Raw genomic sequence first — 24,022 nt, forward strand, 5'->3', positions numbered from 1 at the left:
GTCATTTTCAGCTCAAAAGAAAATATATTATAAAAGAAAGGATTTAAAACTAAGACATCATTTTCATTAAAAAAAAACAACAACATATTTTCTTATCATCAGAAACAACAACAAAAAAATGTTCTTTTTCCTTCCTGCACATCTACACAGATAGGCTACCAGAACAGAACCTTTCTGGAGCCAGCTGAGGGGCTTGTCCTGCAGACAAACCACCCTCTTGTGTTTTTCTTCTGACAGATGGAGAGAGAACTCTCCTAGGGTTTACTTTGGAGACTCTCTTCATTGTCTGGTGAACAGAAACATGTATTACAATATAAGAGCATCCTGATTTTTGAAAGAGGACACAAAACTGCGAACAGTCCTCAACAAAGGGCTTTTGGCCGCACCTAATGTCTATTCAAATTCACTTCGAATAGATCTATACTTATATTGCTAGAGGTCTATACCTCTAGCAATGTATTATTTCCCAGATAGATTTCAACAGAGAAGTAAAGTTTTAAGTCAGAATAACTAGAAAAAAATTTGAAGTAATCTAATGTCTTAATGAGAAGAATATTTATAGCAATGAAAATTCCAATAGTTGTCTGCTTGCTTTTTCACTTATTCAGTCGATTAGTGTATTTGATGATATAATAAAAACAGGACATCTTGGAAGAACAGGTGAACTAAGTTCAGGTCATATCTTTGTACAACCAGCCTGATGACCTTGGGCAAGTAATTTATCTGTCTTAGACCTTAGCTTTCTCATATCTATAGGAAAAATTTTAAGTAGATGAACTTCAAAATTCTTGCAGCTGTAACATGTTATGATTTCACAAGTTAGTAAACTTAGCTCTAGAGTACAAAGTACACTATTAAAGGAACTGTATAAATCTATGGTAATATGTTAGAAAGATGAATTAAAACTTTCACTGAAAAAAAAGTAGAATTGGAAAATGTGTAGGTCCATACTTTTTTTTACAGATAATTCTGGATTGTCTGTATCTTAGCTGTGCCCTAGATGTAAGTTGAATGTTACCTCCCCACACATGACTCCATTTTTTGACCTTGGGAAAGTTTCTTCACCTTCCTATACTTTAATATCTTCATTTCTAAAGTAAGGACAATAATAGCACTTATTTCACAGGGTTGCTTTGATAAATAAACTCATCAAAGATATTTAGGGTTGAGCCTGGGTCATAGTAAGTGCTCAGTGAATGTTAGCTTCTATTATTATTGGTTATTATTATTCTTTTCGTTTCCTTCATTCACTCCTTTTTAGGTACAAAAGATTGACTTAGTACTGAATTTTGGAAAAGCATCTACCATACATGTCTTAGTATCCTCCTTTTTCTCTGCCATCAATTAAGCAGCCACCTTAGCAGGATAGGCTGTACCTGGGTAGGTATGTTTAATTCAGGAGGACTAGGAGGGAGCCTGATGATGGTCATGTCAGCTCCATGCTGATGTTTGATTCCCTTATTTCTGAATCCCATGTCTTATTTCTCAATTTGTTCAGAACCTGGGAAGGGGAGAGAGGAGTTTTGTTTATTGACTGACAAACTATTATTGGTTCAAGGACTTGAAGTCGAATCTCAGCAGGCAAGAGTTTTGTCTCTAAACAACTCTGTCATAGGCAGAACTGCACAAGCACAGGGAGAGAAAGAGAACTTGGGCATCCTGGGGACAGAATCTCTCAGAAAAAAAGGACAGGGGAAGGGACTAAGCCGAAGGGCTTAGTTCTTTTTCCAAATTCGCCAATCAGTGGTTATTCTTCAACCCACTGGAGAAGAAGAAGGGCAGGAGGAAGCTACACGTGTATATCTCCTGTAGTTTTCTCTTGGAAGAGTGTGAGTTCTCCCAGTTTTGTGGAAGTGGAAACAATTGCAGATCACTTGTTCCTCTCTTCTGTTACCGGAGACATCCAGGTTCTTGATGTCTCAAACAAAGAATTGAGCAAGACATCGAGATACAGCAGAAAAGAAAAGCTTTATTAGAAGGCAAAGTACAGTTCCAGACATGGAAGCTGGTCTGAGCAAGAGAAGCATCGCTCAAAGGCCTGGTAACAAAGCCTTTGGGGTTTTTATCCCTATTTGCTGTGGGAGATTACTTTTCTTAGAGGGGTGGTCTCCCTTGATTGACAATTAAGATTAACTGGACTCAGTGATTCATCATTTGCTTTCTGCACATGTTCGTTCCCAGAATTCAGTCTGTTATAATGATATTAATGAACTTCTGGGCATATGCATCATATTATAATGATGGTATAATGAGGCTCAGGTGAATTAAATATTGTTGGGGTCTTTATTGCACAGATGCGAATGGTTTAAACTGGTACCTAATTCTCTGCTCACTTGTTTCTTTCTATGAGTTACTTTTAGTCCAAAAATGCATTCCTGCTTTCTTAATTGTGAGTGGACTAGGGCAGACACTTTCTAGAATAGGATGACCTCAGTTTCTTTACAGGCAGATCCGAAAACCTCTAACTTTACTGCCTAACTCTTTTCTAAGAGTCATGAACCCTCCTATTATTATGAATGTTGAGGATTGGGAGGTCTCTTCTGTATCTGTTTCCTGCTGAGAAAGGTCATTGTCCCTGCCTACTGGTGTTTCATGGAGCTCTTTTCCTTTCTGCCTTAGTCAGGGTGGGATCTTGGGTTTCCTGCTGAAGTGCTGCCTTAGTCGCTAGACAAGGAAAAGAAAATAAGAACTTGTTGTTTAAATCATATATCTATTAATTTCTATTATTGATTTGCCTATTAAGCGAATAAAGGGAAACAGGTTTGGTTAATATATTTCTTAAAGAGTGAAAAAAGACCTTTGGCCTAAAGTCCCCTCTCCTCTCAGACTTTAAGTGCTCTGTCTGGCATATCTCCATTGCTGCTAACAATGGGCTGATGACCCTTATCAATAGCCAGAGGATCTGAGTCACCAGTTTCGGGGCAATTATCGAGATTTGAGGGATAGGGCCTTTTTCCTAAAGAAAGGAGGAAAGAAAACTTAATTAGCTTTACTAGAAGGATTAAGAACTCTGCAAGAGATGTCCCATTTCATTTCCTGCTAAAAGATTAAGAATTTTACAAGTGATGTCCTGTATCACTTCTGCTCTTTAGTTAACCAAATGAATGACAAACATGTTTACAATAGCCTCTGAGCTGTTTAGTGCCTTGAAATAACAAAGAAATAAAAAAACAACTGCCTAATAATTCAGAGTAATTCAGAGTAGAATCAATTAAAATAATGATTATGATAATTACTTGTGAAGAACATTCTCCATCTCTCTCTCCACAGGAATTCTACATAGTTTTACTCTCTGTCAACATAGGCTCATCCTTCTTTTACCCTGTATACTCTCTGCAAATGACTTGGCTCCCTATTTTACTGAGAAATTTGGGCTCCTTTAATTCCCTTCTTTTCAAATTTTTAATCTTGTCTTAAGTAAACCTTAAGGCAAAGTCTCCTCCTTGCCTTTTCTCTTGTGCTCCCTTATTCTCTTTCCTTTCCTTCATAACCACATTTCTCTAAAGTTTATCCAGATGTTCTAGCATCATTTGTTGAAAGACAGTCTTTTCTTAATTTAATTGCCCGGACACCTTTGTCAAAAGTCAATGACCATTTATGGGCCTATTTGGACTCTTCATTCTCTTCCGTTGATCTGTTTTTCTGTCATGCCTCCCAAAACATACTATCTTGAACTGTAGCTATATTGTAAGCTTTGAAATCAGCTTTGAAATGCAAGCCCTTTGACTTTGTCTTCTTTATTATAGTTTTGGGTAGGCAGTTAAGTTAGAGATACTTTGAATTTCCATATATATTTTAAAAATGATTCTTCAGATTTTTACACAAAAACTGTCAAAATTTTTATTTGGACAGTTAAATCTGTAGATCAGTTTGGAGAGAATTGGCATCTGAGCAATATTGTTTTTTTCTAAATATGAACAAGATACATCATCTCTACTTTTATTTAGAACCCCTTTATATTTTCTCAGTCATGATTTATAGTTTTCAGTGTAGAGGTCTCTGATGTCTTTTGTTAAATGTATTTTTATATTTTTATGGTTTTTTTGCTGTTAATGTATATGAAGTTATAAAAGTTTTGTTTTCCAATTGTTTATGACTATAATATAAAATTGCAATAGATTTTTTAATAGTGACTTTGTAGTCTGTGACACTGATTTTACATTTAGTAGGCTTGCTTGTTAATTTTTATGAGATTTCTTTAACATTTAAAAATTTTTATTATTTCTTTATTTATTTTTTAGGCAAGGCAACCCTTGGTTGACCTCACAGATTGCAAGGACTTTGTCAGCTTACAATTCCTAATTTTTTATTTTTTACACCTACAGCACCTGGTCTTCCTAAGTGGTCTCCCATCCAAGTACTAACAAGGCCTGACCCTGCTTAGCTTCTGAGATCAGACAGGATCGGGCTTGTTCAGGGTGGGATGGCTGTATCTCTCTTTGAAATTAATTTTTTAGTTTTTTAAAAATTTATTTATTTTAATTAGTTTCAAGCATGTACTACATTGGACAGACATCTATATAGTTCATAAAACGATCCCCTCAATTGCTCTTTCCCTCCCCTGACCCTCCACCTAGCCAACGCATTAATGCTAACTGCATTCCCTGTGCCATGTTCCCCATCCCCGTGACCATCCATCAGCTACTAATTTGTACTTCTTCAACCCTTCACCCCATTCTCTCAGCCCCCCATACCCCTCTCCCCTTTGTCCGTCACCAAATTGTCCACTATATTTGCGAGTCTGTTTTTGATTAATTTGTTCTTTTTATTCCTTAGATTCTGCATATAAGTGAAATCATATAGTGTTTATCTGTCTGACTTAAATAGCTTCTAGGTCCATCAAAGCAATATCTTTTTCCATTCCCTTCCTTTTAGTCTGTGTGTTTCTTTTAATCTGAAGTGAGTCTTTTGTATTTTTTCTTCTTATAGAAGTCCTTCCAACATTTCCTGTAATACTGGCTGATAAATTCCTTTAGCTTATTTTTGTCTGGGAAGCTCTTTATCTGTCCTTCAACTCTAAATGATAGCTTTGCTGGATAAAGTATTCTTGGTTGTAGATCCTGGGTATTCATCATGTTGAATATTTTGTGCCAAACCCTTCTGTCCTACATAATTTCTTTTGAGAGATCAGATGCCAGTCTTATGGGTGTTCCCTTATAAGTAATTAACTGTTTTTCTCTTGCTGCTTTTAAATTCTTTCTTTGTATTTAACCTTTGGCATTTTAATTATGATATATCTTGGTGTGGGCCTCTCTGGATACCTGATTTTTGGAATTCTCTGAGCTTCCCGGGGTTTTATGTCTATTTCCTTCACCAGGTTAGGGAAGTTTTCCATCATTATTTCTTCAAACAGTTGTTTAACATCTTGATTTTCTTCAGTTATGCAAATCAGATGGATATTTGGATGCTTAATAGTGCCCCATATGCTCCTTAAATTATTTTTATAGTCTTGGCATCTCATCTCTTGCCATTTTGATTGTGTGTCTTTGGCTTTCCCATCATCTAGATAGGGCATTTGATCCTTTTCTTTATTCACTTTTTTTTTTTATTCCATTTAATATACTTCTTGTCTCAGATAATGAACACATTTCAGACTGGTTCCCTTTTATAATTTCCATTTCCATTATTATGTTTTTTATTTCTTTGTTGAAATTATCTACACTTCCCAAAAGTTCATTGAGCACCTTTATAACCGGTGTTTTGAACTCCGCATCTGTTAGATTATTTGACTCTATTATATCTGGATCTCTGTTCTGTTCTCTCATATGGTTTCTGCTTCTTTGTCTTCCCATTTTGGCTGCCTTTCTGTGCCTGTTTCTATGTACTAAACAAAGCTCCTAAGTCTCCCAGTCTTATTAGTGTGGATTTGTGAAGTAGGTGTCTGTCCAGTGGCACAGTCCTGAGAGGGTTCAGCTGTAGGCTAAATTTAGCCCAAGCCTCTACCCCTCTGGGGCCACCTGTTAAGATTCAGGAAGAAATCCACAGATGCTGTGCTTATAGTTACCTCAAAAGGACACACCAGAAACTGAGGCCAGCTGCCTCCAGTGTGAGTCTAGGTGCTGCTCAGCAAGGAGCACCTAACTGGCTGAGGATATACTTGGATGTGGCTTGGGTGGGGCCTCGAGTTGGGGGAGGCAGGTTTTAGGGAATCCTCTGGGAAGAGCAAACTCTGTTATCCAGTTTGATGAAGTCAGGGCTATGGCAGCGCTGAGTCCATGCACTGGGAGTAGGGAGGGCTCAACAGGGAACAATAGATACCACTGGCACTTCTGTACAGTGCAAGTCTCACCTCAGCCCTCACTCCGACAATGTCTCACTGTAAGTCCCTGATCCCCCCTGCACGCAGCCAAACTGGTGTTGGTGCTCAGAGCGAGCAGTTCCGTCACCACAAAAATCTGTCCGCAGATGTGGCCCCTTTAAGAGGCGTCTGCCGCTGCTGCAGCCTCCATCTTAGCTGCTCAAGACCGGGCAGCCTGCGTCTTCACCCTGTCCTACATTCTGCTGTTGCAGGGTGCTTTCTTGGATTTCTCCCTCGTTGTATGGTTTGTTCCTCTAGATTCCAGGCAATTTTTCCTTGCTGCTACTCCTTGTTTCTATCACAACTTTGATTTGGTCGCCAGAGGGATGAATAGAGCCTCTATCATCTATGCCATTTTTTTCTTTACCCCAAATTAAAAATTGTTTTTTTGCTTTCAAAAAATTAAATTTACTGAGATGGCATTAGTTAATAAAATCGAGTTGTAAGTGTACAATATTATAATACATCATCTGCATATTGCATTGTGTGCTCATCACTCATAACTTAGTCTTTGTCTGATACCATATATTTGACCCCCTTTACTATCTTCATCTGCCCCATACTCCCCTTCTGGAAATCACCATATTGTTGTCTGTTAATGAGTTTTTTGGGGTTTGTTTGTTTTGTTTGTTCATTTGTGGCTTTCTGTTTTATATCCCACATGTAAGTGAAGTCACACTCTCTGACTTCAAATTATACTACAAAAATCAAAACAGCATGGTACTGGCAGAAAAATAGACACATGGACAAATGAAACAGAAATAAACCAACATATATGTGGCCAAATAATTTTTGACAAAGGAGCCAAAAACATGTAATGGAGAAAAGAAAGCCTCTTCAATAAATGGAGCTGGGAAAATTGGAAACTCCATGCTGTTTTTCATAGCGGCTGTTCCAATTTACATTTCCACCAGCAGTGTATGAGGTTTCCTTTTTCTCCACATCTTCTCCAACACTTGTTATTTCTTGTCTTATTGACAGTAGCCATTCTAACAGGTGTGAAGAGGCCTTTATTGTGATTTTGATTTGATTTTCCCTTATAACTAGTGAAGTTGAGCATCTTTCACTGTCTGTTGAGCATTTATATATCTTCTTTGGGAATGTGTCTGTTCAGGTCCTCTGACCATTTTTAAATTTGATTGTTAGCATTTTTTGTTGCTCAGTTGTATAAAGTCTTTATATATTTTGAATATTAGCCCCTTATTGGAGGTTTTGTTTACAAATATCTTCTCCCATTCAGTTGGTTCCCTTTTTGTTTTGTTGATGTTTTCTTTTGCTGTGCAGAAGCTTCTTAGTTTGATATAGTCCCATTCATTTATTTTTGCTTTTACTTCCCTTGCCTTTGGGGTCAAATTCATAAAAACCTCTCTGAGACCAAGGTCCATAGTTTAGTACCCATGTTTTCTTCTAGATATTTAATTGTTTCAGGGTTTTGATACATTCTGAGTTAATCTTTGTGTATGGCAATACCTCTGCAGTGAAAATCACTTAATTTTCCCTAGTCTTCTTTACAACTCAATTGCTTCTGTCTCAGGGCACTACTCCCATGTATTGGAAGAGGTGAGTTATGGATCTCCTGTGTGCTCCTGGTGCCACCCTCCAGTAGTCAGAAACCCCTGCAGGACTGCTCCAAGTTGACTCAGCTGCTTCCAACTGTGTTACAATTGTTGGAGGATGGGTGTGTGTATGTGTGGGGGAGAGACAAGTGAGGGGAACAGGGTTGTAGAGGTTTGGGGGTGAGGGTGGGTTGTATGTTTGAGTGTTTAAGATTCTGCTCTTCCTCATGGGCTTAGCTGCGCTGCAGTGAATACAGACTACTTAGGCTGGAAAGTTTTTTTTTTTTTTTTTTCAGCCCATTCATTATTTGTCAAGAGAGGATCTTGCTGCCTGGTGGGCCACAGTGGGATGAGGTGGGCAAATTTTCTGTCTGCAGAATCCTTTGTTCCTTGCTGGCGGGCTTTGGAGAGCTATGTTATTTTGCACTATTTCTCTGCCCTTGATCCTGGTCCAACCTCAGTGTGTGCCAACTTCCCAGGCCCAATTGTCATCTCTGTTTCTCCAGTCTGGTCTGCCCGGTGGGGGCTGTACCTCAGCCTTTTACTACTATTGTGTCCACTGGGTCTGTCGCAAATATGGAACTACAGCACAGTTTCTGTCTCTGTCCTTCTTCTTTGTTTCCACTTTTTGTTTAGATATGCCCAACTTCAGATGTTTCCATGTGCTGTTGTCTCAAACGTTTGTGTGTTGAGCAGGGAATCCTTTGTTGAATTATAGAAGTTTGACTTGTAACTTCAAGGGGAGAGACATGGAGGTCCTCTCATGTTGCCATGTTGTTGACGTCTTTGACTATCTCTTTAATTTTGAAATACTTTTCTATACCTTAGTAGGCTCCTTGTTAACCTGCTTCATCTTCTGTTTCTCTACTCATGCCTTCTCTGGATGCATTTTTGTATTGTCAAATGTTCACATTTTTCAAGAATCTTCATTGGCTTCCTCTCTCCCTTTTTCCACCCTTTTTGTTGTTGTTCTTCTTGTCAGTCTCATCAGCTCACATGGCGTCCATTTTCATGCTTATAGTCTTCTACCAAATTCCTTTCACTAGTATCACTCTCCTAACTTCCAGTTCTCCACTTTTAATTGTTTTAAAATGTTATCTCATTCCGTTAATCTCAACACATTCATTGTATATTTCCATTCATAGCTCTGTATATTTCCAATCATTGTATATTTCCAATCTTGATACTCATCTACTGGATGGGCAATTTGGCGAGATATTTACTGCCTCCAATCTTTTATTTTTTTTCATTTCTAAATTAGGGGTAATAATTCCAACTTTATGGTTATGGTGATGATTAAACACACAGGTACATAGTTGGTGCTCAGTAGTGCTAATTTCTTTCTATTTGTTTCTGAAAAATATTAATATTTTCTCAGCTTACTATGTCTTCTTGTTGCCCTACTTTTACAAGATTTATTATTCAGAACCAAGTTCAAATGTCAATTGTTCCAAAATGCTTGTGACATATACCTCAAGTACCATATTTACAATTACAGACTCAAATATTTTTAATATTTTTCTTCCTAGCCAATGACATTTTCTGTCTTAATTTTATGGCCTTATGTCATATCTTCTTCTAGTCCATGATGTATACATAAAGGCAGAATTTGTGTCTGATCCATCTTTTCATTTTCCACAGGAACTAAGTGGCTCTCACATCTATTTGGTACAAGATATATAATATGTAACTATATTCATAAAGCTATATATCTATATTTATATACTGATACTTATATCCATGTATATGTATATATGTATACGTATATTTATGTATTTATATATCCTCCTTCATCTTCTTGCTTCCTCTTCAATCTAGTGAATGTATATGTACAAAGAATGAATGTAGAATTTTCTTTTAAATCTAGATTTTGATTACATAAAATATATTTTTAACATAAGCCATCTGATTATAAAATATCTTCAAAAGTTAAGTTACGACAAAGATTTTTTATGCTCATATGATTCACAGTAGTTGTGAACACTTGACTGAAATAAGGCTCAGATGAACTACAAAAAAATAAATTGACACATGGCTTCTGATAGGCAGTGTCTGTATAATGGACTTTCTTATTCTCATGAGTTTCATTCATATACTTTGTTTATTTTTTAGATTAAAAAGCCTTACATGTTTGAGTATAAATCATAACCAGCTAGCCAGCATTCCTAGACAACTTTGTTTCCTTGAGAATCTTTCTGAACTTCAACTTAATTACAACCAGCTCATTTGCATACCTGAAGAGATTAAGTTCTTGAAGATGCTCCAGAAGCTTCTTCTGGTCAGGAACAACATTGATGTTTTGCCAGAGGTAAGCAAAACATGAAACCAAATTTTCTTCTGTTGGGAAAGAACTCATTACAACATGGTCGGGAAGAGTTATAGATTTGGGCATCTCAGTAAAACCATCCTTTGCTTTCCATCTGAATAGATATAGTTAATTCCCAAATTCTTATGACAAAGGAGGGTTATAACTTGGATTATTTCACATAGGTAGGGCTGCCAAATAACAATCCAGTATGCTCACTTAAATTTGAATTTCAGATAAGCAATGAATAATTTTTTAGTGTAGGTATGTTCCATATATTGCATAGAACATATTTATACAAAAATAAAATCCTTGTTTCTTTGAAATTTAAATTTAAGCCTCCTATATTTATCTGGAAACCCTATATACGGCACAAAATGTAGTACATTCTGGTTTTGGTATGTGTTCTAGATATCTTCCATTTTTCCTTCATAGCCACTCTCCATTCTTTTCCAACCTACTCTTCATCTGGGAGACTTATCTGTATCAGCATCAGTGAGCTCCTTTGTCCTCTGGCTTCCTCTTGGATATGGCCAATGAGAGGCACTAGCAGGAGGTGAAAGGACAGAAGGAAAGTGAGTATCAGATAGTATTCCTCTGATGTCTGCCTGATAGGGTGCTGTGAGTTTCCTGCATACTTTTCTAGAAGGCCATAGATAATGTCAGATGATCCTCATATAGACCATTACTAGCCCCACCCCCTTGGCTCTTTAGGTCAATGATGGTAAAGAACTTCTTGCCATTGATAGCTTTTGGGAATTCTGTGGGTTTAAGAAACTACATTTCATGGTTTAGTTTTTCCTAAACCCTGTGAAACTTTTATAAATAGTGACTTTATTAAACTCTCTTCAAATTTCCCAGTTTGAGAGTACTGTTTGTTGCTGGGAACCTGTAATTGGGTTTACCTTCCTTCTTTAGGCAAATTAGAATTAATTTAATAGAAGGGAATGTATGTCATATAGTAAATTGAGAGATAAAAAAGCAGATCAATTCTTGTTGTTTAATTTTTCTCTCAGGGATATATTTCCTTGAAATATTTTGTTCATATTGTAATGTGATATGTGAAAATATACCAAAGTGTAGGCTGTAAATAAGTATATTTCAAACATTTTATTCTTAAATTCTTTAAAAATCTTAGTTTCTATAAACAAGTAAGAAATACCTTTAAATTTATTAAAAGTATACGTTCTTAATCTAAGGAAAAAGCTTTAACAGCAGTAATATGATCATTTTCATGAAGCATTATATTATTTAGTATTCATAACAATTCATTATAACTCTTCTTATTATACCCATTTTAGAATAAAGAACAGGGAGGCTATGTGACCTGAACACAAAGGTCAAAGATTGGGCTCAAATCCATGTCTGTCTAACTTAAAAGTCAGATCAGTACTCTTTCTACAATTTTATAAATCCCAAGGAGTTTAGACTTTAAACAATTTAAAAAAGTTCTATCCTGAATTATCATGTAAAGAATACCTATGATCAAATATGTCTTTGTACATTTAATATAATTTAGTTAATATGATCATTATTCTTTTTGTTTTGCATTATAAATGATAAGGCATTACAGAAAATACTCATTTGTTTTGATAATGAACAAGTTATGAAAAATTTTCTGGTACATAATAAATTGTGTGCATGTTTGCACATGTATATGAATATATATGTCCATCCGGTTACAATGGGCATGTAGCTAGAGATACTAACAGATTTTTCTTTATAAGGAAAGGGTTCTGTTAGCTCAGTGCTAAGCAAAAGGGATATGAGAAATAATTGATGGTGGAATTGTCAATAGACACAACTTTCTAAGATTATATCTATTTTCTGTTTCGCAAAGATTATTTCTATTTTAATGATAGTGTCTGCTGAGTGCTTATTATGTATTAGCCCCCTTAATAAGAACTTAGTAACTTCTTTAATACATTCAACAATCATACTGAAGTAGGGGCTTCCATTAGCAATTCCATTTTACAAATGGAGAAATTGAAGTACCAAGAGATTAAAAAATTTACCCATAGTTACATAGTAAGTGTAACTTACTATGAATAGTGAACCTATGAATAGTCTAACTCTTGGCCACCATGTTATGTTGCCCTGGAGTGGTCAGAGGAAATGGAAAACTCAAAGAATCTGGCAATCCCAGACATAAAGATATCTTTGGAAAGGATTTACTGAAGAATGATCAGGTAATTAGAAAAGATGATCAACGCTATCAAGTTTGAACTTAGAAGAAATATTTATGATTCTACATATGAGGTTTTTGAAAGTCAATCTCTCTTTTGTTTTCTGACACAGGGATTTTGTGATCTTAGAAACCTAAGAATCCTAGACATAGCTGGAAATATTATACAGATATTTCCACCAGGAGTAAGTAGAGCCAACTTCTATTATAATTTTAAAATAATTTTATTTATGCTATTGAGATTAGAAAAATATGGGCAGCCAGTAAAACCTGTAGTAATTGAAACTTTAAATTATACAAATGATTCAAAGATTTTCTTTGTTCTAGAATTTCAAAACCTGTTCTTTCCCATTCCTTCATTTGTGTTCTGCGCCTGCTGAACTTGTTTGAACTAAGTGAACTCTGATTGTTATCATAAATATTTTAATATATTGGTTATAGTTAATGTTTTTTGCTGTTACATACTGCTTTTGGTCACCTTAGACTTTTTCTTTCTTTTTTTTTGAAATGGTAAAGTGATAGGATTTATTGAAAGCTCAGAGTTACAACTCTCTCACAAAAGGGTGTATCTGAAAGTGAGATGGTCCGGTCACCTCAGACTTTTTGAAACCATTACTCCCCAGAGTATACATTTTTATCCCTTATAATTAATCCAGAAGCAATATTTCTGTTAGTTGGTTTTAAACCATAAACAATAAAAGATGCACTTTTTTTTTTCCATTTAGAAATTCATTTTGATTTTGTTTTATTTCAAATAATGGAGAAGCAGTTGATATTGGTAACTTCTAACTTTTGGGAAAGAAATGGCAGTTTTTCATATTGCATTTTTATATCCTAGCAGATACATTTCTATATTCTAGGTAATAATTACAAGCCCACCAATCCAGAGGTATTCAATAAATAGTTGATGGTCCATTAATTACTTTCTCTGACTGATCAACTCCAAATTGAAATTTTTGTCTTTTTAACCCCCAAAATAAATTTTACAATGACTTAGATATGAAAAATGAGTGTAATATCTGCATTTTAGAAAAACATTACAGATTTTTTTTATTATGGTAATATATATATAACAAAATTTATTATTTTAACCATTTTTATGTGTACACGTCAATGGCACTAAGTATATTCATGTTGTTGTACAGCTATCAGTACCATCTATCTCCAGGAATTTTTCCCCTCTCTCCATTTCTATAGAAATGTCTTTAAGTGCCTTTTTTATTTTGTCACAGCTATTCTTTTTTTTTTTTCTTTTTACATAGGTCTTTATTTAAGAGTGTTTTGCTGTTTTATAACCTCAAACTTGGTGTGCTATTTGAAAAATTCAGTTATTTCACAATAGTATTCACATGGCTTTTATTCACATGGCTTTTAAATCTTTGAAATTGGATTTTCACCAGCATTTTTGTATAAGAATGTACATTAAATGCAGAGCTACAGCAAGACAATGGGACTGTTGTAATTGTTTGCTCATATGTGTTGACAGAAAGTTTCTGGGTTACTTAATTATTAAGAAAAACACTGTCATGATTACACAGTTAATTAGCTATTTTAGAAATGTATTGGTTCTTTTATTACCACATAGTCAGATCTGATACATTGAGACTTTAATTTCTTTCTTTAGCTCTTTTATTTTCTTTCCTAAATTTAAACTTTTAAAAAATATTTAATATTTGTGCAAATTATATATTTTTTTAAAATTTCAAACAACAAAGAAATACAGAATAATAATGAAAGTTTCCACATCAGTACCTCTATATGTGTGTTTTTAGAAAAGTTTGTTAAAGCATTTTTTTCACATTATACTATATCTGGATTGATTTAATTACATTTAACATCCCAGTATGATTTTTTTTTAAAGTAATACCATCTAAGTATTAAAAAGGTTTCATTAGTACTATAAAGATCAGTAGAGAGAAAACAAAACTCTGGGGCTGGTTTCTTGATCTGATATATTATTGTACCATTTAAAGAAATTCTCAGTGCCTCAGGTAAAATTATTTGATATTCAATATCCAAGACATCAAGATTATTCATTATAATAGTTTGCAAATGTCCTATGTTTTTTGGGTGAATAAGTATTGTTAAGATATCTGTTCTTTCTTTCCATTTAGCACTCTTTTTTTTAAACAATAATTTTTATTTTTCGGGTATAGTTGGCATATAATACTATGTTAGTTTCAGGTATACAACATAGCAATTAGACATCTATATAACTCACAAAGTGATGACATCAATAAATCTAGTACTCTTCTTACATTGTACATAGTCATTACAATATTATTGGCTATATTTTTTATTCTATACTTTGTATCTCCGTAACTATTTTATAACTAGCAATTTGTGCTTCTTAATCCCGTCCCCTTTTTTACCAATCCTCCTTAATCCCCTCTCTCTGGTAATCTTCAAAATGTTCTCTGTATCTATGTTTATTTCTGTCTTTTATTGTTGTTTATTTTGTCCTTTAGATTCCACATACATGTGCAATTGTATGGCATTTGTCTTCCTCTATCTTACTCCACTCAGCACAATACCCTCTAGGCCCATCATGAAATATTTTTTCCATTCTTTTACTTTTAGTGAGTGTGTGTGTGTGCGTGTGTGTATCTTTTAATCTGAAGTGAGTATCTTATAGGCAGCATATGTAAGGGTCTTGTTTTCTTGTTCATTCAGCCACCCTATCTTATGATTAGAGCATTTAATTATTTTTCATTTGAAATACTCATTGATAGATATGTAGTTATCACCATTCTTTATTTAGACATATATATATATGTTGTCATCATCTTCTTCCTCTTCCTCTTCCTCCTCCTCCTCCTCTTCCTCCTCATCCTGCTCCTCATCTCTCTCCTCCTCCTCCTCACTCCTCCTTTGCCTCCTCCTCACTTCTCTCCTCCTCACTCCTCCTCAACTCTCCTCCTCCTCTTCCTCTTCTTATTTGTACAACTTCTTCTATTTCTATTTCTTCTTCTTCAGCTCTTTAACGCTATTTCTTCTTCTTTCTTCTTCTTCTTTCTTCTTCTTTCTTCTTTTCTTTCTTCTTTCTTCTTCTGTCCCTCCAACATTTTCTGTAATACTGGCTTGGCAGTGATGAACTCCTTTAGCTTTTTCTTGTTTGGGAAACTTTATCTGTTCTTCAACTCTAAATGATAGCTTTGTGGGTAGAGAAATCTTAGTTGTAGGTCCTGGGTTTGATCACTTTGCTTATTTTGTGCCAAGTTTTCTGACCTGTCAAGTTTCTGTTGAGAAATCGGCTGACAGTCTTAAGGCAGTCCCTTGAAGGTAACTAATTGCTTTTATTTTTTGTTTTTAAGATTCTCCCTTTGAATTTCACCTTTGGTATTTTAATTGATGTGTCTTGATGTGGGCCTCTTTTTGGCTTATCTTGTTTGGGACACTCTGAACTTTCTGGGGTTATATGTCTATATCTTTCACCAGGTTAGGAAAGTTTTCTGTTATTATTTATCGAAATAGGTTTTCAATTCCTTGTTCTCTCTCTTCTCCTTTTGGTATCTGTATGATGTGAATGTTGTTACACTTGAAGTTGTCCCAGAGGCTTCTTAAACTATCTTCATTTTTTTAGATTCTTTTCTCTTGTTGCTGTTCTGATTGGGTGTCTCTGCTACCTCATCCTCTATGTTGCCGATTCGATCCTCCATTTCATCCACTCTAATGTACTCTTCATCTCAGATATTGTAGTCTTCATTTCTGACTGGCTCCCTTTTATGTTTTGCATTTCCATTTTTATGCTTTTTTTTTAATCTCTTTGTTAAAGTTCTCTCTGAGTTCACCCAGTCCTCCCATAAGTTCATAGCGTATCCTTATAACCAGTGTTTCGAACTCTGCATCTGGTGGATTGCTTATCTCCATTTTGTTGAGTTCTTTTTCTGGAGCTTTGTTCTGTTCTTTCATATGGGATATGTTTCTTTGTCTCTCCATTTTGTTTGCCTCCCTGTGTTTGTTTCCATGTATTAGGTGGGTCTCCTAAGTCTCTCAGTCTTAGTAGAGTGGCTTTATGTAGTAGGTGTGCTGTGGAGCCCCTTGGCGCAGATCTCAGAAAGTTCCAGCTGCAGGCCAAGTTTAGCTGCAGCCTGTGTACCTCCAGGGCCATCTGTTAAGGGTCACCAAGCAACCACATATGACTGCCACCCTTGCTGAACTTATAGGTGCCTCGAGGGGCAAAATCAGAAACTGAGCCTGGCTGCCACGGGTGTGAACCTTGGGGATGCTCAGCAAGAGGTACGGGGCCCGCCTAGGCCAGATGCTGCTTTTTGGGTTTTGTGAGCCTTTGAGAGAATTTATGAAAGTTTACAGCAGGAGCCAAGATAGCCAGTTTGTAGGGAACAAATCACTGAAAGCAGCTTGGGTGGGCCCACAAGTTGGGAGAGACAGAGTCTCAGGGAATCCCCTGGGCGGAGTGACCTGTGTTATCCAGGTTGTTGGTGCTTGCGTCTGCAGTTTGGAAGCAGGAAGAGCTCAACCAAGGAACATTGGCTTCTGCTTGCACCTCTGTCCTGGAGCAAGCCATCTCTCCAGCCCTTGCCCTGAAGCTTGATAGCTCAGCACCTCCCCATATCTCTGGTGCCCCTCAAGCAGCAACCCCAGCACTGGAGCTCAGAGATGAGTGAGTTCATCAGTGAGTAAGGCCAGATATGGGCCCTTTAAGAGGGAAGTCCCTGCTTCCTGCAGCCCTCTGTCTCACTCAGGTGCAATCTTTGCTGGTTTTTACATCCAGAGGTTGTGGGGACTTCTCTTCCCGGCACTGGAACCCTGGGCTGGGGAGCCCAGTATGCGGCCTGGACCCCTCAGTCCTCAGGTTGGGGAGGTGGCTCCGCAGCCAAGATGGCCTTCCTGATTCTCAATCACCACATGCTGTTGTGGGACCAGGCATTTCATGTCTTTGCCCTTCTATAGTTTTGAGTGACCTATTATTTGAAGTGACCTAGTTGCAGGGCTTCTGTTCAGCCAAATCTCTGGTGATTTTGTGTACTGGTTGCTCTTTAGTTTTGTTATAATTTTGATGGTGTTGCTGGAGGACACATGCACAGCCACTACTTCTTATACCATCTTGAATCTGCACTTTTGTTTTCATATATACTTTTATAAATAGCATTTTTCTGATTATAGAAGTAACTAATTCATTGTAGAAAATCTAGAAAATTGATAACTATTAAAAAAACAATATATAAGGTATCTTTAATTTTACTTTTCAAAGAGTGTTTACTGTTTTTTCCTCTAGTATCTCATTTTCATATGTGACTTAAAAAATAAGATTGAAAATATATTACATAAAGAAGTATGTATCTTGCTTATTCACTTAACATTATATATAAAATATATTACATAAAGAAGTATGTATCTTGCTTATTCACTTAACATTATATCCCTAAACGAATATTCTTCAAATATGTGATTTTTAGTGAATGGGTCTTCTATTTTTTTCTTCATCATATGTTCACTTTTTCTTTCATTTTTATTTATTGCTGGAATTGGAATTGGATTTTGAATAAACATGCCTTGGAGGAAAAAGATGATTTAAAATAAAATGTCTTTTATTTTCATTTCCTTTTGTGAGAGTAACATTTCTGAAACATGGCCTGTGGTAGACAGTAGACCATATGGAACAACTGGCACTATGTGCAGTAAATAGTAATGCTTGGTTTTGAGTTAGTTTCCTAGGATTGCCATAATGAAGTACCAAAAACTGGGTCTTAAAATAATGTCTTTCTTTTGTTATAAGGATATCAGTTATAAGGATATTAGGCCCACTCTAATCCATTATGACCTCATCTTAACTAATTACATCTGCAAAAACTCTTTCCAACTAAGGTCAAGTTTTAAGATTCCAGGTGGTCATGAGTTTGGGGGAGGGAGGACATTGTTCAACCTATTATACTTGGGTAGAATAATGAGTTTTAGTACTCTATTTAGCACCTGTGTGTGTAATTGTTACAACTCTCCTATGTGAAACATATATGACAACTTAATTCAACAAAAATTTGTTAAGTACCTTCTCTGTGATCAAGTTTTTTTCTAAGTGTTAGGCATGAATTTTAGAAGAATTCCCACACTTAGGGAACCCAGTAGCCAAGTAAACAGATATGCATGTTGCCCTGTAGGAACTATGGAATTTGTGTTTGAAGAAAACTTTAAAATTGAAGCAGGTAAATACAGAAATTTAAAATTAGAAAAATTAAAGAAACTGGCATTAATTATCTTTGAAAGAGAATGGAGGCAGTTAGGTGGTAATTTCATTGATGAATTAAAAATATGAAAGGGGAAAGTTCCCTTCATAACTTTTGACAATGGGAAAATAATTGTTATTTGAATTAAGATGCCATAGTGGGATTTCTGGGAGGAAAGTGATACTAATCTCTCTTTAGATTTTAAAATAAAGAGTAGAATACTCAGTCTCTAAAGTAGTTATGATTTGGCCCTTTCAAAAGGGAGAAAACTAAATTGCTGAATTGTTTAGTTCTCTTGAAACAATTATTTTTTATCTTTTAAGCAAAGATATTTCTCTGGCTCCTCTTTGCCTCAATAGCCCAGTTATTTTCCAAAATGTGATCATTTGAAGAAAAAGTTGACTTGACAAAAGAGAGATAAAGTTTTAATGATCATATCAAGGGACATCATGATGTGTGTCTTGATGTGAATTTATAACAAAATATCATCTAGAAAACATTTACAGACCTAACAGAAAACTTCACATTTCTGTAACACTTTTGATCAGAACCCTCCATTAGTAATTTAACCATCTGAATTATTATGACTACTTTCCAGTTTGAGAAAAGGCATTAAAAATTATCCTTCTGAAGCAATACTTTGCAATTACCTAGTAATTTGCAGATTTGGAAAGCAATTTTGCATGTTATCAAATGTATTTGATATTGAAAAGCCCATCGAAGAAGACATATTTGATATCATTACTTCTGTTTGGCACTGAGGATATTGAAGCTCCAGAGAAGTAATTTACCTACAGCAGTTTCCTTCAAACTTGAATATACATCAGAATCCTCTGGATGGCTTATTAAAGTATAGATGGCTGGACCCCACCCCAAGAGTTTCTGACTCAGTAAGATGGGGAGCTCAAGAATTTGCATTTATATTAAGTTCTCAGATGATGCTATCCTGAAAGTCTGGAAACCACATTTGGAGAAGCACTGGACTGAAGTATAGAACAGAGGTAGAGCTGGACTTACACTCAGGACTTTTGGCTGCAAGCCCAGGACTCTTCCCATATTAGAACCCTACCTCTAAGAGAAAAAAGTCTTGAAGAATCAATTCTTTATCTCTGGACCTACAGTCAGGGGCAGTCCACAAATAAATAATACATCTTTTTCATCTCATGGGGAGTTTGAGTTCTGAGAATTTCTCCGTGTCCTTAACTGAAATAATACTCAGGGAACACTCTTTAAATGATACAATTCTAGCATACTTTGAAAAATACTTTGTATAGAAACTGGGATTTTGGTATGTGAACACAGGAATGTCTATAAAATTGGAAGCTGTTACTCCTCTTCAGCCACATTGTGGATTTACTTGGTATGTATATGCCATTGACATAACTTCTTACACATTTATTCATCAGCCAATCTAAACATTGGAGAGGTTTTAAGCATGTGACTTTAAACACTAAATTTTATTTTTAAGAATGTTTGTCAAGGCCAAATTTTCACCATGTAACTTTTAATTGTTTCTGAGTTGTCTTTATAAATTTCCCCATATACAGCAGGTGGTCATTTTTGGAAGAGAAACTCAGGTTTAGCTAACATTTATAAGGACACATATAAATGTAACAACTTATGAGAAAATGTTATGCTGAGATTAGACACTGAAGAAATATGCTTAAAAGGATGTAAATCATAGCCAATGCTACATTTTCCACTGCTGCTGCTTGCTTTCAGTTTTGAATTCATGATATTAATATTCATTTGAATCCATGGCCTTCATAAATGATTCTATGTCAGAATTATGAATCTTAAGTATCTGTATATCTCTAAAGTTTGTAGGCATATAGTGTTTTTTTTATAAGAAAAAATGAATACAAGGAGAAAAAGCCTGGTATTTTCATGAGAAAAATTATACTTGAACTATTTTTGAAGGGATAATAGTTATAGCATCTATTCTATTTATTAATGCCCCTTTTATTCTTCAAGAATTCTTCAATTATCATAAATCATATTTGAGAATAGTGTAATAAGTACTTTTCCCTTTTACCATATGAGAAACATGGGAGAAGAAAAATGTTAGCAACTTTTCCAGAAGTGCAAATCATTTGAATGATGAAGAGATTTGAATACATTGTTCCCAAACAAAAATTAAATATGCCTAGCTTAGCAGTTTACCAGTTGTATGACCATGAGCATATAACTCAATTACTCTGTCTAATTTTTTTTCTCTATAAGTTGGGAATATTAACAACACTTGTATCATAACATGGTTGGAAAAGTATCTGACACAACAATTGGTGTTCAGCAAATAAAGGATGAATGGATGACTAAATGAGACTATATCTATATATAGGAAGTGATGCATTAAAAGCCTACAAAGGCTTTTGGGATGGAGGCAGGTAGTAGTCAACACCAACCACCAGTAGTATATATGGTGAGGCAGTATATAGAGAGAGGAATATAAGAGAAAGCATATATATACATATATATATATTACCACACACACAATGTTTGGCACATGTCATCAATATCATCATCATCAATAACATATACACATTATTACGCTATATATACAGATAAAATTATATATATATACATATACAAATTATATATATACATATACAGATATACAGATATGTATATGTATATATATACATATATATGTATATACATATACATATATATGTATACACACACATATATATGTATATATATGTATATACATATACATATATATATATGTATACACACACACACACACACACACACATACAGACACATCCTTTACTAGCACATTATATTAAATGTTACTTTCCTTTAATGCCATGAAAGCACTTGAATGATTCTAACTTGCAAATAGCAGGGTAACCACTGATCTGTATGGACAGGTATACATGGGGGTACAATCTCTGTTAGCATCACTTCCTATTCCCCATGTGCTATTTGCCCGAATGGCTCTTCCAGATGATTTTCCTCTGCAGGCTCATTTATAGTCTTCTGGGCTACCTTGGGTAAGCAATAAAACAGAATCAACAAACCATCTTCCTGAAAGGGTTGGGGGATCTTTCTTTCTCTAGATCTTTGCCTTTGATTCTGTTTATTTCTGTCTCACCCTTTCCTCCCTTGGGGAAAGCTCTACCACTGTTCTATACTTCAGGTCAGTGCTTCTTGGCTTACTTAGTTTCTGATTATCACACTGATTCCTTGAAAATAAGACCCTTCATTATTGACCTCCCTTTTTCTTAGAACCTCTACTCAATCGTCACCTACTGCTTATTCTGATGTTCTTTCTTGCCTTGAATACTTTTAGTTTAATATAGTTTTCCTATTTATAGAAAATGGTGACTGATCTTTTTATGTTAAGTGACTTGCTCAAGATCAGTGACTTATATAAGTAAATTATATAAGTAAAATCATATGGTATTTGTTCTAGGTCTATCCATGTTGTTGTAGATGGCAAGATTTCATTTCTTTTTTTGTCCGAGTATTATTCCATTGTGTATGTGTACCAGATTTCTTTATGCATTTGTCTATCAATGGACCCTTAGATTGCTTCCATATCTTGGCTACTGTAAATTTTGCCACAGTGAATATAGGAATATATATATCTTATTGAGTTAGTGTTTTGGATTTCTTCAGATAAATACCTAAAAGTGGAATTGCTGGGTCATAAGGTAGTTGTAGTTTAAATTTTTTGAAAGACCTCCATACTGTTTTCCTTAGTGCTTCACCAATTTACAATCTCAGCAAAAATGCATAGAGGTTCCGTTTTCTCTACATCCTCTCCAACACTTGTTGTTTGCTGATTTATTGATGTTGGCCATTCTGTGTTAGATGATATCTCATTGTGGTTTTAATTGGCATTTCCCTGATGATTAATGATGTTGAGCACAGTTTTATATGTCTATATGTAATCTATATGTCCTTTTTGGAGAAATGTCTATTCAGGTCCTCTGTCCATTTTTTAATCAGTTTTTTTTTTTGGTATAAAGTAGCATGAGTTCTTTTTTCTTTAGTTAATTAATTAATTAATTAATATCTTTGTTTAATTTATGGTGACATTGGTTAACAAAATCCAATAAGTTTCAGCTGTACATTTCAACAGTAAGGTATGTATATATTTACATTGTGTGTTCACCTCCCATAGATTTATTTCTGTCACCACATATTTGACTTCCTTTACCCCATCTACCTCCCCCCTCCCCACTCTTCCCTACCCTTTGGTAACCAATAGTCTATTGTCCATGTCCATGAGTCTTTATTTGTTTGTCCTGTTCATTTGTTGCTTTTAGGTTTATATTCCACATATAAGTGATATCATGTGATTTTCAACTTTTTCTGTCTGACTTATTTCGCTTAGCGTGATTACCTCGAGGTCCATCCATGTCGCAAATGGCAGTATTTCATCTCTTCTTATGGCTCAGTAATATTCCACTGTATATATGTACCATAGATTCTTTAGCCGATCATCTATTGTAAGATACTTTGGTTGCTTCCATGTCCTGGCCACTGGGAATAATTCTGCTATGAATATTGGTGTGTAAACATCTTTTCAGATATGGGTTTTCAAGTCTTTGGGGTAAATACCCAGGAGAGGGATTGCTGGATCATATGGTAGATGAATTCTTAGTTTTCTGAGGAAACTCCATGCTGTTTTTCATACTGGCTGTACCAATTTTCAGCCCTGCCAGCAGTGTATGAGTGTTCCTTTTTCTCTGCATTCTTTCCAGCATTTGTTATTACTTGTTCTGTTGATTATAGCTATTCTAACAGGTGTGAGGTGGTATCTCATTGTGATTTGGATTTGCATTTGCCTAATAGCTAGCGATGTTGAGCATCTTTTCATATATTTGTTGGCCATTTGTATGTCCTCTAGGTAGAAATGTCTGTTCAGGTCTTCTGCTCATTTTTTGATTGTATCATTTTTTTTGTTGTTGTTATGGAGTTGTAAGAGTTCTTCATATATTTTGAATATTAGGCCCTTATTGGAGGCATTGCTTGCAAATATATTTTCCCATTCAGATGGTTGCCTCTTTACCTTGCTGACGATTTCTTTTGCTGAGCTTTTCAGTTTGACATAGTCCCATTCATTTATTTTTGCTTTCACTTCCCTTGACTTTGAGGTCAAATTCATAAAATCTTCTTTAAGTTCAAGGTCCTTGAGTTTAGTTTCTATGTTTTCTTATATGCATTTTATTGTTTCAGGTCTTATATTTAGGTCCTTAATCCATTTTGGATTAATTTTGGGGTGCGTGATAGACAACAGTCTAGTTTCATTCTTTTGCTTTCCAGTTTTCCCAGCACCATTTATTGCAGAGGCTTTCCTTTCTCCACTGTATGTTTTTGGTTCCTTTGTTAAAATTTATTTGCCCATATAAATATGGGTTTACTTTTGGACTCTCGATTCTGTTCCTCTGGTACGTGTGTCTGCTTTTTTTTTGTCAATTCCATGCTGTTTTGATTATTATTGCTGTATAGTATAATTTGAAGTAGGGCAGAGTGATG

At 35.3% G+C, this 24,022-nt stretch overlaps 1 protein-coding gene and 1 pseudogene across 1 annotated transcript in view; one reads left to right on the top strand and one right to left on the bottom strand.

Annotated features, from left to right (window-relative positions):
- Nucleotides 1-24,022, top strand: part of LRRC69 (leucine rich repeat containing 69) — a 92,420-nt gene that overhangs the window by 14,361 nt on the left and 54,037 nt on the right. Inside the window, exons 4-5 of the mRNA XM_039866382.1 lie at nt 9,967-10,162; nt 12,458-12,529. Coding sequence (XP_039722316.1) covers nt 9,967-10,162; nt 12,458-12,529 — 268 coding nt within the window. The remainder of the gene's footprint in view (nt 1-9,966; nt 10,163-12,457; nt 12,530-24,022) is intronic.
- Nucleotides 4,317-4,435, bottom strand: LOC120605496 (uncharacterized; annotated as a pseudogene).

The sequence above is a fragment of the Pteropus medius genome, unplaced genomic scaffold (genome assembly GCF_902729225.1).
Source record: "Pteropus medius unplaced genomic scaffold, Ma_sr-lr_union100, whole genome shotgun sequence".
Lineage (NCBI taxonomy): Eukaryota > Metazoa > Chordata > Mammalia > Chiroptera > Pteropodidae > Pteropus > Pteropus medius.